The sequence below is a fragment of the Oncorhynchus tshawytscha genome, linkage group LG01 (assembly GCF_018296145.1).
Source record: "Oncorhynchus tshawytscha isolate Ot180627B linkage group LG01, Otsh_v2.0, whole genome shotgun sequence".
Lineage (NCBI taxonomy): Eukaryota > Metazoa > Chordata > Actinopteri > Salmoniformes > Salmonidae > Oncorhynchus > Oncorhynchus tshawytscha.
The window spans coordinates 7,803,920-7,816,946 of record NC_056429.1 but is presented as its reverse complement, the minus strand read 5'-3'; the positions used below and the strand labels follow the sequence as shown (position 1 = coordinate 7,816,946).

Genomic DNA, 13,027 nt, shown 5'->3' with positions numbered 1-13,027 from the left:
GTCATGATGCTGTCCAGAGCTTTCTGCAGTCGATCGTAGCTCTTCTTCTGTGACAGAAGAAAACACGTTATACAGGTTAGTTTCAGTAAAAAGGAAGACCTGTAAGAGATACTTTTAATGGTCAGACATTCGGTGCGCACAGTAAAGTCTGCTTCATCAGCCAGGTCTCACACCACTGTAACGTCTGATTTATCAGCCAGGTCTCACACCACTGTAACGTCTGATTCATCAGCCAGGTCTCACACCACTGTAACGTCTGATTTATCAGCCAGGTCTCACACCACTGTAACGTCTGATTTATCAGCCAGGTCTCACACCACTGTAAAGTCTGCTTCATCAGCCAGGTCTCACACCACTGACTGAAGTCTGATTTATCAGCCAGGTCTGCAGTGAGATGATGAGGTCATGTGGCCTGAACAGTGTGCTAGTCCACCTTGGGACTGAAGGCCAGAGACTTGGGGTTGTATGGGTCGACCTCAGTACCTTGGGACTGAAGGCCAGAGACTTGGGGTTGAATGGGTCGACCTCAGTACCTTGGGACTGAAGGCCAGAGACTTGGGGTTGAATGGGTCGACCACAGTACCTTGGGACTGAAGGCGAGAGACTTGGGGTTGTATGGGTCGACCACAGAGGGGTATGGCTCGAAGATTATGCTCTTCCGGGAGGACTCCAGAGCTGCCCGGCACATGGCTACCAACAAGTCCACTACCTGGAGGTCAAAACCCAGTACGGTAGTTATAATCACTGATGTGTGTGTGTGTGTGTGTGTGTGTGTGTGTGTGTGTGTGTGTGTGTGTGTGTATTTGTCTTACCTCTGCTCCATTCGACACCTCCTCTGCAGCTCCTGCCATCACTCCCAAGGTGTAGAAAGAAAACACGCACAGTTCCCTGCTACACACTGCAGACTGTAAACACACACAGTTCCCTGCTACACACTGCAGACTGTAAACACACACAGTTCCCTGCTACACACTGCAGACTGTAAACACACACAGTTCCCTGCTACACACTGCAGACTGTAAACACACACAGTTCCCTGCTACACACTGCAGACTGTAAACACACACAGTTCCCTGCTACACACTGCAGACTGTAAACACACACAGCTCCCTGCTACACACTGCAGACTGTAAACACACACAGTTCCCTGCTACACACTGCAGACTGTAAACACACACAGTTCCCTGCTACACACTGCAGACTGTAAACACACACAGTTCCCTGCTACACACTGCAGACTGTAAACACACACAGTTCCCTGCTACACACTGCAGACTGTAAACACACACAGTTCCCTGCTACACACTGCAGACTGTAAACACACACAGTTCCCTGCTACACACTGCAGACTGTAAACACACACAGCTCCCTGCTACACACTGCAGACTGTAAACACACACAGTTCCCTGCTACACACTGCAGACTGTAAACACACACAGTTCCCTGCTACACACTGCAGACTGTAAACACACACAGTTCCCTGCTACACACTGCAGACTGTAAACACACACAGTTCACTGCTACACACTGCAGACTAAACACACACAGTTCCCTGCTACACACTGCAGACTGTAAACACACACAGTTCCCTGCTACACACTGCAGACTGTAAACACACACAGTTCCCTGCTACACACTGCAGACTGTAAACACACACAGTTCCCTGCTACACACTGCAGACTGTAAACACACACAGTTCCCTGCTACACACTGCAGACTGTAAACACACACAGTTCCCTGCTACACACTGCAGACTGTAAACACACACAGCTCCCTGCTACACACTGCAGACTGTAAACACACACAGTTCCCTGCTACACACTGCAGACTGTAAACACACACAGTTCCCTGCTACACACTGCAGACTGTAAACACACACAGTTCCCTGCTACACACTGCAGACAGTAAACACACACAGTTCCCTGCTACACACTGCAGACTGTAAACACACACAGTTCCCTGCTACACACTGCAGACTGTAAACACACACAGTTCCCTGCTACACACTGCAGACTGTAAACACACACAGCTCCCTGCTACACACTGCAGACTGTAAACACACACAGCTCCCTGCTACACACTGCAGACTGTAAACACACACAGTTCCCTGCTACACACTGCAGACTGTAAACACACACAGTTCCCTGCTACACACTGCAGACTGTAAACACACACAGTTCCCTGCTACACACTGCAGACAGTAAACACACACAGTTAAAATCCAACTATTATAGTAACTACTATATTTCTGTAGTAAGGCCATCCAGTTAACAGAATATTTGAATTCACTTTACTTATATACTGCATGTATAATTCCTTGTTATGTGGTTGTAGTAAGCATGTATTGTCCCCCAATAATGTCTCAGAATTATCCGGACTAAATAACAGACGTTTTAAGAGAGCATACCTTCAACATAGAGGCGTATTGAAAGATGTGTCGTTCGTCACAGACCACACAGTATTCATTCAGAGTGGGGATTCTCTGTTCTGCGTATTTCATTACCTACAACCCACACAGAAAGGAATCAGTCAATGTTATGACGTATTACTATAGCAGATGAGAAAATGATAATATCCCCAGTTACTGTGGTTAGATTTCTGCCTCAGTAAACACATCTGAAAAATAGCCTTGCCTCAAGCTGTTCAAGGGTTTGTTTTGCCATCTGGCAACATGAGATTAACCTGGATACTGTATGAAACATGAGATTAACCTGGATACTGTATAAAACCTGAGATTAACCTGAATACTGTATAAAACCTGAGATTAACCTGGATACTGTATAAAACCTGAGATTAGCCTGGATGCTGTATAAAACATGAGATTAACCTGGATACTGTATAAAACCTGAAATTAACCTGAATACTGTATAAAACCTGAGATTAACCTGAATACTGTGTGAAACCTGAGATTAACCTGAATACTGTGTGAAACCTGAGATTAACCTGAAAACTGTATAAAACCTGAGATTAACCTGAAAACTGTATAAAACTAACCTGGATACTGTATAAATGCTCTCAACAAAGTTTCAACAAGAGCCTATTACATCATTCACTCACTCATTCACTAAATTTGCTGACGGTTCAGGAAGAATTGCATATTATGCAGGTAGAGCAAAAGTATTGGTCCTTACCTGTACTAAGAACCCATGTTGCAGGGTGGGGGCTGACTTGCACTGAATAAAGGCTTGGGATGAGAACAGCAGCTCAATCAGCTGTTTAGTTGTGATGTGAGCCGGGGACTTGACAGCAGACACCGCCACCCTCTGAGGAGAGAAGACAGGATGTGATGTCACATGGGATGAATAGAAACCAAAACATGATGAAAATAATGTGGACACTGAAGATGGCTGATTTGAATGAGCAAATACACAAACAAGTTACAACAATTTCAAGCATTTTAGTAACCATATATGGCATTAGCTCGGTTCTGTATTTATTTGTGTTTTGTTGCCACAGCAATCATAGGAGTACAGAAACCAGGCTAACATGGCATTAATGAGACCTGCACTCAGAAAAAAAGATGCTATCTAGAACCTAAAAAGGTTCTTCAGCTGTCCCAATAGGAGAACCCATAGAAGAACCCTTTTTGGTTCCAGAACGCTTTTAGTTTCAGGTAGATCCCTTTTGGGTTCCATGTAGAACCCTTTCCACAGAGGGTTCTACATGGAACTTAAAAGGGTTCCACATGGACCCCAAAAAGGTCCTACCTAACTGATGATGAGGTCCTGGCCATACTAGGTAGGTAGTTGAGGATAGCTGATGATAGGTCCTGGCCATACTAGGTAGGTAGTTGAGGATAGCTTATGATAGGTCCTGGCCATACTAGGTAGGTAGTTGAGGATAGCTTATGATAGGTCCTGGCCATACTAGGTAGGTAGTTGAGGATAGCTGATGATAGGTCCTGGTCATACCTTGCCATTAGTTGTGTATGTGAGGAGTTCTCCTCTGGTGTTCTTGATGGTGTAAGCCATTGTCCGATTCATAAGGCGATTCACTTTCAGCTCCGGTCCAATCATCTTCACCTTCAGAACATGCTCCTGGCCACTGGACCTGGGTCACACAGGGAAGGGAGCAGAGAATGCGATGACACTGAGAATGAAAGATCCATGAAACTACAAGCCTTTGGAGAAACAACCCTTAGACCTAACATTAACCACTCTTGTATATCTGAAGATTTGATTGGTTTGTGAAATTTGGTAATTCCTTCACCTTGCCTTCTAATAGGTTGGGTGGAATTGATGCCATATTGCTTAAACCTATTCAGAATACACCACTAGGCTAATGATACAGAAGTGCACTGAGGCTGAGTGTAGACTGCAGCTGTGTACTTGGACATGGGTGACAGGATGCTGAGTCCAGCCCTGAACCTCTTGATGGTTCCTCCAGGTTTGAACCAAGTGTGTCTGGTCTTCTGTTGGGCAGTGAGGGTTTCATTACTCAGGTACTTCCACTGCTGGGACACAAAGCTAGAGATGACCCTGAGAGAGAGAGAGGAGAAGGAGGAGGAGGAGGAGGAAGAAGGAGAGAGAGAGAGAGATAGAGATGTCATCACTCACGTCCATTGCTTTGCTTTTTGTTCTGTCCACTCCATTGCCTCCAAAGATGTATCTTTTCACATTCTTAGTAGTTTTAATATTAAAACCTATGTAGCAGAGTGTGATTTGAAATCACACTCCGGTGATGGGGGTAATATCTGTCCTTCCAGACAGATATTATAGCATGTATAATGGGGGAGGGGGGAGCGTAGCCCTGCCTAAATGTACCAACAATAGTCCTTCCAGACAGATATTATAGCATGTATAATGGGGGAGGGGGGAGCCCTGCCTAAATGTACCAACAATAGTCCTTCCAGACAGATATTATAGCATGTATAATGGGGGAGCCCTGCCTAAATGTACCAACAATAGTCCTTCCAGACAGATATTATAGCATGTATAATGGGGGAGGGGGAGTAGCTCTGCCTAAATGTACCAACAATAGTCCTTCCAGACAGATATTATAGCATGTATAATGGGGGAGGGGGGTAGCCCTGCCTAAATGTTCCAACAATAGTCCTTCCAGACAGATATTATAGCATGTATAATAGGGAGGGGGAGGGGGGGAGCCCTGCCTAAATGTATAAATGTACCAACAATAGTCCTTCCAGACAGATATTATAGCATGTATAATAGCGTAGTTATAATGCTTTCCAGTGAATGGTTTGAGCAGAAAATTACACTTCTACTGTGTTGGTGAGATATAGACTAAGCTAAACAAGGCTAATCTAAACTAGACTGGACTAATCTAGACTAGACTGGACTAATCTAAACTAGACTAATCTAGTCTAGACTAGACTAGACTAATCTAGACGAAACTAAACTAGACTAGACTAATCTAAACTAGACTAGACTAATCTAGTCTAGACTAAACTAGACTATTCTAAACTAGACTAGACTAATCTAGACTAGACTAATCTAGTCTAGACTAGACTAATCTAGACTAGACTAAACTAAACTAGACTAGACTAGACTAATCTAGACTAGACTAAACTAAACTAGACTAATCTCAACAAGACTAGACTAATCTAAACTAGACTAGACTACTCTAGACTAGACTAATCTAAACTAGACTAATCTAGTCTAGACTAAATTAGACTAGACTAATCTAATCTAGACTAGACTAAAACTAAACTAGACTAGACTAATCTAGTCTAGAATAGACTAATGTAGACTAGACTAAACTAAACTAGACAAGACTAGACTAATCTAAACTAGACTAATAAGAAACTAGACTAACCTAATTTTTTTTATTTTACTAGGCAAGTCAGTTAAGAACAAATTCTTATTTTCAATGACGGCCTAGGAACAGTGGGTTAACTGCCTGTTCAGGGGCAGAACGACAGATTTTGTACCTTGTCAGCTCGGGGATTTTGAACTTGCAACCTTTCGGTTACCAGTCCAATGCTCTAACCACTAGGCTACCCTGCCGCCCCAAAACATGACTAGACTTATCTAAACTAGACTAATCTAGACTAGACTAATCTAGACTAGACTAGATTAGACTAGACTAAACTAGACTAGACTAGAATAGAACTCTAGGTCTATAGTCAGAGGGGGAGTCTTATGATGCTCACTTCTGCAGCTGTAGTCCCAGGCTGAATCCTTCTCTGTTAGAAGGTTGGAACACCTCCACAGAGGGTGCTGGTCCATTCAGGTATTGGGACAGTGAGAAGCGCAGCCGGACAATAATAGGCTCTGTTGGGACGATCTTCCAGGCCCTGGCTACTTCATCCTGGAGACAAGACGGGAGACTGTGTCAGAAACATGGGAAGATCCCCAGAGACATCCTAGACAACATGAGAAGATCCCCAGAGACATCAACATGAGAAGATCCCCAGGGACATCAACATGAGAAGATCCCCAGGGACATCAACATGAGAAGATCCCCAGAGACATCAACATGAGAAGATCCCCAGGGACATCCTGAGAAGATCCCCAACATCAACATGAGAAGATCCCCAGGGACATCAACATGAGAAGATCCCCATGAGAAGATCCCCAGGGACATCAACATGAGAAGATCCCCAGAGACATCAACATGAGAAGATCCCCAGGGACATCAACATGAGAAGATCCCCAGAGACATCAACATGAGATCCCCAGGACATCAACATGAGACATGAGAAGATCCCCAGGACATCAACATGAGAAGATCCCCAGAGACATCAACATGAGAAGATCCCCAGAGACATCAACATGAGAAGATCCCCAGGGACATCAACATGAGAAGATCCCCAGGGACATCAACATGAGAAGATCCCCAGGGACATCGACATGGGAAGATCTTCAGGGACATCCTAGACAACATGAGAAGATCCCCAGGGACATCCTAGACAACATGGGAAGATCCCCAGGGACATCCTAGACAACATGAGAAGATCCCCAGAGACATCAACATGAGAAGATCCCCAGGGACATCAACAAGGGAAAATCCCCAGGGACATCAACAAGGGAAAATCCCCAGGGACATCAACAAGGGAAAATCCCCAGGGACATCAACAAGGGAAAATCCCCAGGGACATCAACATGGGAAAATCCCCAGGGACATCAATATATAGAACTTAAAATATATACTTGTATGTGATGCATATCATGATCATGGTGAGTAGTGTAGTCGACTCACATCCAGGAAGCTGACATTGATTAGCATGTCAACGTCCACATCGTCAATGGACCCATGCTCTCTGGAGAGGAGGAAGAAGAAGACAGGAAGAAGGTCATGAGTCATTTACACTCTAGTCGTTTACACTCTGGTCATTTAGCAGACGTTCTTATCCAGACATCTGTGTATTTTCGTACTCTTTCGTACTTTTCCATACGTGTGAAACGATAACAAGCATTTCATTGAGAGCAGATTACTTCATTGTACCCCCCCCCGTTAACTCAAACCACATCCTACTATCTCTGTCAGTAAGTGAAGCAATGCCAAGGTTTCTATGTAACTTGTCGTACCTGACGGAGACAGCCGTGTCAGCGTAGATGGCTTTCACCGAATCTATGTCCATGTCCAGCTGAGGATGCCTGTAGAGGTCAGTAGCACAGCCCTCCTACAGAGAGAGACAACAACACATGTACCTTAGAGACAAACCCTGTTAGTTAACTACCTTAAACAGTACTAGACAGAATAGCTTCAAAAAGAACACAGAGAGAGAGAGAAAGAGAGAGAGAGAGAGAAAGAGAGAGAGAGAGAAAAGAACCAGTTAACACCACAGCGTTGACACACAACCACACACAACATATTCACCTAACAAACAAAACCAGATGGCCATGACAGAGAGTAAAATAGAATATTACACTGAACACCATACCTTCAAATACAACAGGAAGTACAACAGGGAGTACAACAGAGAGTACAACATGGAGTACAACAGAGAATACAACAGGGAGTACACCAGGGAGTACAACATACAACAGGAAGTACAACAGAGAGTACAACAGGAAGTACAACAGAGAATACAACAGGAAGTACAACAGAGAATACAACAGGGAGTACACCAGGGAGTACAACATACAACAGAGAGTACAACAGAGAGTACAACAGGAAGTACAACAGAGAATACAACATATAGTACAACAGAGAATACAACAGGGAGTACAACAGGGAGTACAACAGGAAGTACAACAGAGAATACAACAGGAAGTACAACAGAGAGTACAACATGAAGTACAACAGAGAATACAACAGGAAGTACAACAGAGAATACAACAGGGAGTACAACAGAGAATACAACAGGAAGTACAACAGAGAATAGAACAGGAAGTACAACAGAGAATACAACAGGAAGTACAACAGAGAATATAACAGGGAGTACAACAGAGAATACAACAGGAAGTACAACAGAGAATAGAACAGGAAGTACAACAGAGAATACAACAGGAAGTACAACAGAGAATACAACAGGGAGTACAACAGAGAATACAACAGGAAGTACAACAGAGAATACAACAGGAAGTACAACAGAGAATACAACAGGAAGTACAACAGAGAGTACAACATGAAGTACAACAGAGAATACAACAGGAAGTACAACAGAGATTACAACAGGAAGTGCAACATACAACAGAGAGTACAACAGGAAGTACAACAGAGAATACAACAGGAAGTACAACAGAGAATACAACAGGGAGTACAACATACAACAGAGAGTACAACAGGAAGTACAACAGAGAATACAACAGGAAGTACAACAGAGAATACAACAGGAAGTACAACAGAGAATACAACAGGAAGTACAACAGAGAATACAACAGAGAGTACAACAGGAAGTACAACAGAGAATACAACAGGAAGTACAACAGAGAATACAACAGGAAGTACAACAGAGAATATAACAGAGAGTACAACAGGAAGTACAACAGAGAATACAACAGGAAGTACAACAGAGAATACAACAGGAAGTACAACAGAGAATACAACAGGGAGTACACAAAATGCCACTAATGCGTTACAGTCCATTGGAAGTTCTGATCAGATGTTTCACGGGGTCAGTGCCTCCTAACAAACCTACAAAACAACGAAGCAGGCTACTTGTGTTTCCTCCACTAACGCTGATTTTGTACGTATGTCGAAGATTTAGCTTGTAAGGATTCTGATATGTGGTTATTTTTGCTACTTTAGCTGAATGGACTGATCGTGAGACGCCTGCTAAATTACTTAAAATATGCATGTACTCTGAGGAGAGCTCAGGGGCTGTACTGTAGGATCAGCTGGCTAACAGAGTCAAGGGGCTGTACTGTAGGATCAGCTGGCTAACAGAGTCAAGGGGCTGTACTGTAGGATCAGCTGGCTAACAGAGTCAAGGGGCTGTACTGTAGGATCAGCTGGCTAACAGAGTCAAGGGGCTGTACTGTAGGATCAGCTGGCTAACAGAGTCAAGGGGCTGTACTGTAGGATCAGCTGGCTAACAGAGCCAAGGGGCTGTACTATAGGATCAGCTGGCTAACAGAGCCAAGGGGCTGTACTGTAGGATCAGCTGGCTAACAGAGTCAAGGGGCTGTACTGTAGGATCAGCTGGCTAATGGAGCCAAGGGGCTGTACTGTAGGATCAGCTGGCAGAGTCAAGGGGCTGTACTGTAGGATCAGCTGGCTAACAGAGTCAAGGGGCTGTACTGTAGGATCAGCTGGCTGGCAGAGTCAAGGGGCTGTACTGTAGGATCAGCTGGCTAACAGAGTCAAGGGGCTATACTGTAGGATCAGCTGGTTAATGGAGTCAAGGAGCTGTACTGTAGGATCAGCTGGCTAACAGAGTCAAGGGGCTGTACTGTAGGATCAGCTGGCTAACAGAGTCAAGGGGCTGTACTGTAGGATCAGCTGGCTAATGGAGTCAAGGGGCTGTACTGTAGGATCAGCTGGCTAACAGAGTCAAGGGGCTGTACTGTAGGATCAGCTGGTTAATGGAGTCAAGGAGCTGTACTGTAGGATCAGCTGGCTAACAGAATCAAGGGGCTATATGTTAGCCTTGCTCTCCGTGAATCATTCCTAATCTCCACACAGTGAGAGTCACAACACATAGATATAATCATTCCTAATCTCCACACAGTGAGAGTCACAACACATAGATATAATCATTCATAATCTCTACACAGTGAGAGTCACAACACATAGATATAATCATTCCCAATCTCCACACACTGAGAGTCACAACACATAGATAGAATCATTCAGAGCCAAAGACATACAAGCAAAGTTGCTTTGGGTCTCTGCTACATACTGTATAGCCCAATGGGGCTTGTGTTAGGACTTGTTTTGAAAGAGGACCTCTGTTGTATACAAACCAGAATACAGTGCTGTGAAAAGGGATTTGCCTCCTTTCTAATCTTCTCTACTTTACATATTTCTGATACTGAATGTTATCAGATCTTCAACCAAAACCTAATATTATATAAAGGAAGCCAGAGTGAACAAATAACACAACAATTACATACTTATTTCATTCATTTCATGAAGCTATACAACACCCAATTCTCCCTGTGTGAAAAAAGTAATTGCCCCTTTACACTCAATAACTGGCTGTGTCATCTTTACACTCATTCTTTACACTACCACCCCCATGCTTGACCATTGGTATGAGGCGGCAGGTGCCATTAGGGTCAGCAGGTAGCCTAGTGATTAGAACGTTGGACTAGTAACCGGAAGGTTGCAAGATCGAATCCCCGAGCTGACTAGGTCAAAATTTGTCATTCTCCCCCTGAACAAGGCAGTTAACCCACTGTTCCTAGGTCGTCATTGAAAATAAGAGTTTGTTCTTAACTGACTTGCCTAGTTCAATAAAGGTTCAATGAAAAAATATATACAAAATGAGGATCTTACTGTGGAATGCAGTGCTTGGTTTTCACCAGGCATAATGGGACCCATGTCGTCCATTACGTTATACTTTTGACTCATCTGTCCATAGAACATTCTTCCAAGAGTCTTGATGATCATCCAGGTGCTTTTTGAAAAACACGAGTCTTTAAGGATGAGACGGGTCCCATTATGTCTGGCGAAAAGCAGTCATTGCAGCTAAAGGTGGCACAACCAGTTACTGAGCGTAAGGGGGCATTATAATGTTCTCACACAGGGGAATTGGGTGTTGCATAACTTTGTTAATTACATTTTTTTTTTAACTAAGTATACATGTTTTGGAGTTATTTGTGAACTCAGGTTCCCTTTATCTGATATTAGGTTTTTGGTTGAACATCTGACAACATTTAGTATCAGAAATATACAAAAATAGAGAAAATCAGAAAGGGGACAAATACATTTTCACGGCTCTACATCAACCCATATAGCTCCATTGAGAGCTACGGTACATCAACCCATATAGCTCCATTGAGAGCTATGGTACATCAACCCATATAGCTCCATTGAGAGCTATGGTACATCAACCCATATAGCTCCATTGAGAGCTACGGTACATCAACCCATATAGCTCCATTGAGAGCTACGGTACATCAACCCATATAGCTCCATTGAGAGCTACGGTACATCAACCCATATAGCTCCATTGAGAGCTACTGTACATCAACCCATATAGCTCCATTGAGAGCTATGGTACATCAACCCATATAGCTCCATTGAGAGCTACGGTACATCAACCCATATAGCTCCATTGAGAGCTACGGTACATCAACCCATATAGCTCCATTGAGAGCTACTGTACATCAACCCATATAGCTCCATTGAGAGCTACTGTACATCAACCTATATAGCACCATTGAGAGCTACGGTACATCAACCTATATAGCACCATTGAGAGCTACGGTACATCAACCCATATAGCTCCATTGAGAGCTACAGTACATCAACCCATATAGCACCATTGAGAGCTACGGTACATCAACCCATATTGCACCATTGTGAGCTACTGTACATCAACCCATATAGCTCCATTGAGAGCTACAGTACATCAACCCATATAGCACCATTGTGAGCTACTGTACATCAACCCATATTGCACCATTGTGAGCTACTGTACATCAACCCATATAGCACCATTGAGAGCTACGGTACATCAACCCATATAGCACCATTGTGAGCTTCTGTACATCAACCCATATAGCACCATTGAGAGCTACTGTACATCAACCCATATAGCTCCATTGAGAGCTACGGTACATCAACCCATATAGCTCCATTGTGAGCTACTGTACATCAACCCATATAGCACCATTGAGAGCTACGGTACATCAACCCATATAGCACCATTGAGAGCTACGGTACATCAACCCATATAGCTCCATTGAGAGCTACTGTACATCAACCTATATAGCACCATTGAGAGCTACGGTACATCAACCCATATAGCTCCATTGAGAGTTACGGTACATCAACCCATATAGCTCCATTGAGAGCTACGGTACATCAATCCATATAGCACCCTTGAGAGCTACGGTACATCAACCCATATAGCACCATTGAGAGCTACGGTACATCAACCCATATAGCTCCATTGTGAGCTACTGTATGAACATTATTACATGGATTTCGCATAAGAACTCCTCCAACTCCTCGGTCCAACTCTCCACTTCATCCGATTGGTTGTCCGTCCAGTCACACTCTTCTGATTGATTGTCAGTACAGTGGCACTCATCGGATTGGTTGTTGGTCCAGCGCTGACACTCAATGTCCTGCTGTCGGTCAAAAATGGAAGGACGCTTTGAGTCATATAGGTTAACTGTACTGTAGTCATATAGGTTAACTGTACTGTAGTCATACAGGTTAACTGTACTGTAGTCATACAGGTTAACTGTACTGTAGTCATACAGGTTAACTGTACTGTAGTCATATAGGTTAACTGTACTGTAGTCATACAGGTTAACTGTACTGTAGTCATACAGGTTAATACAGGTTAACTGTACTGTAGTCATACAGGTTAACTGTACTGTAGTCATACAGGTTAACTGTACTGTAGTCATACAGGTTAACTGTACTGTAGTCATACAGGTTAATACAGGTTATCTGTACTGTAGTTATACAGGTTAACTGTACTGTAGTCATACAGGTTAAC

General features: G+C 43.5%; 1 protein-coding gene across 1 annotated transcript in view; it reads right to left on the bottom strand.

The window, feature by feature from the left end:
- Nucleotides 1–12,805, bottom strand: part of LOC112258036 (protein mono-ADP-ribosyltransferase PARP6-like) — a 16,059-nt gene extending 3,254 nt beyond the window's left edge. Inside the window, exons 1-12 of the mRNA XM_042327683.1 lie at nt 12,797–12,805; nt 12,498–12,650; nt 7,491–7,585; nt 7,162–7,222; nt 6,113–6,270; nt 4,329–4,478; nt 3,912–4,050; nt 3,132–3,263; nt 2,408–2,503; nt 813–905; nt 584–709; nt 1–47 (exon numbers count right to left, since the gene is read on the bottom strand). The exon at nt 1–47 is cut by the window's left edge and continues 19 nt beyond it. Of these exons, the coding sequence (XP_042183617.1) occupies nt 1–47; nt 584–709; nt 813–905; nt 2,408–2,503; nt 3,132–3,263; nt 3,912–4,050; nt 4,329–4,478; nt 6,113–6,270; nt 7,162–7,222; nt 7,491–7,585; nt 12,498–12,650; nt 12,797–12,805 (1,259 nt within the window). The remainder of the gene's footprint in view (nt 48–583; nt 710–812; nt 906–2,407; nt 2,504–3,131; nt 3,264–3,911; nt 4,051–4,328; nt 4,479–6,112; nt 6,271–7,161; nt 7,223–7,490; nt 7,586–12,497; nt 12,651–12,796) is intronic.
- Nucleotides 12,806–13,027: the final 222 nt, after the last annotated feature.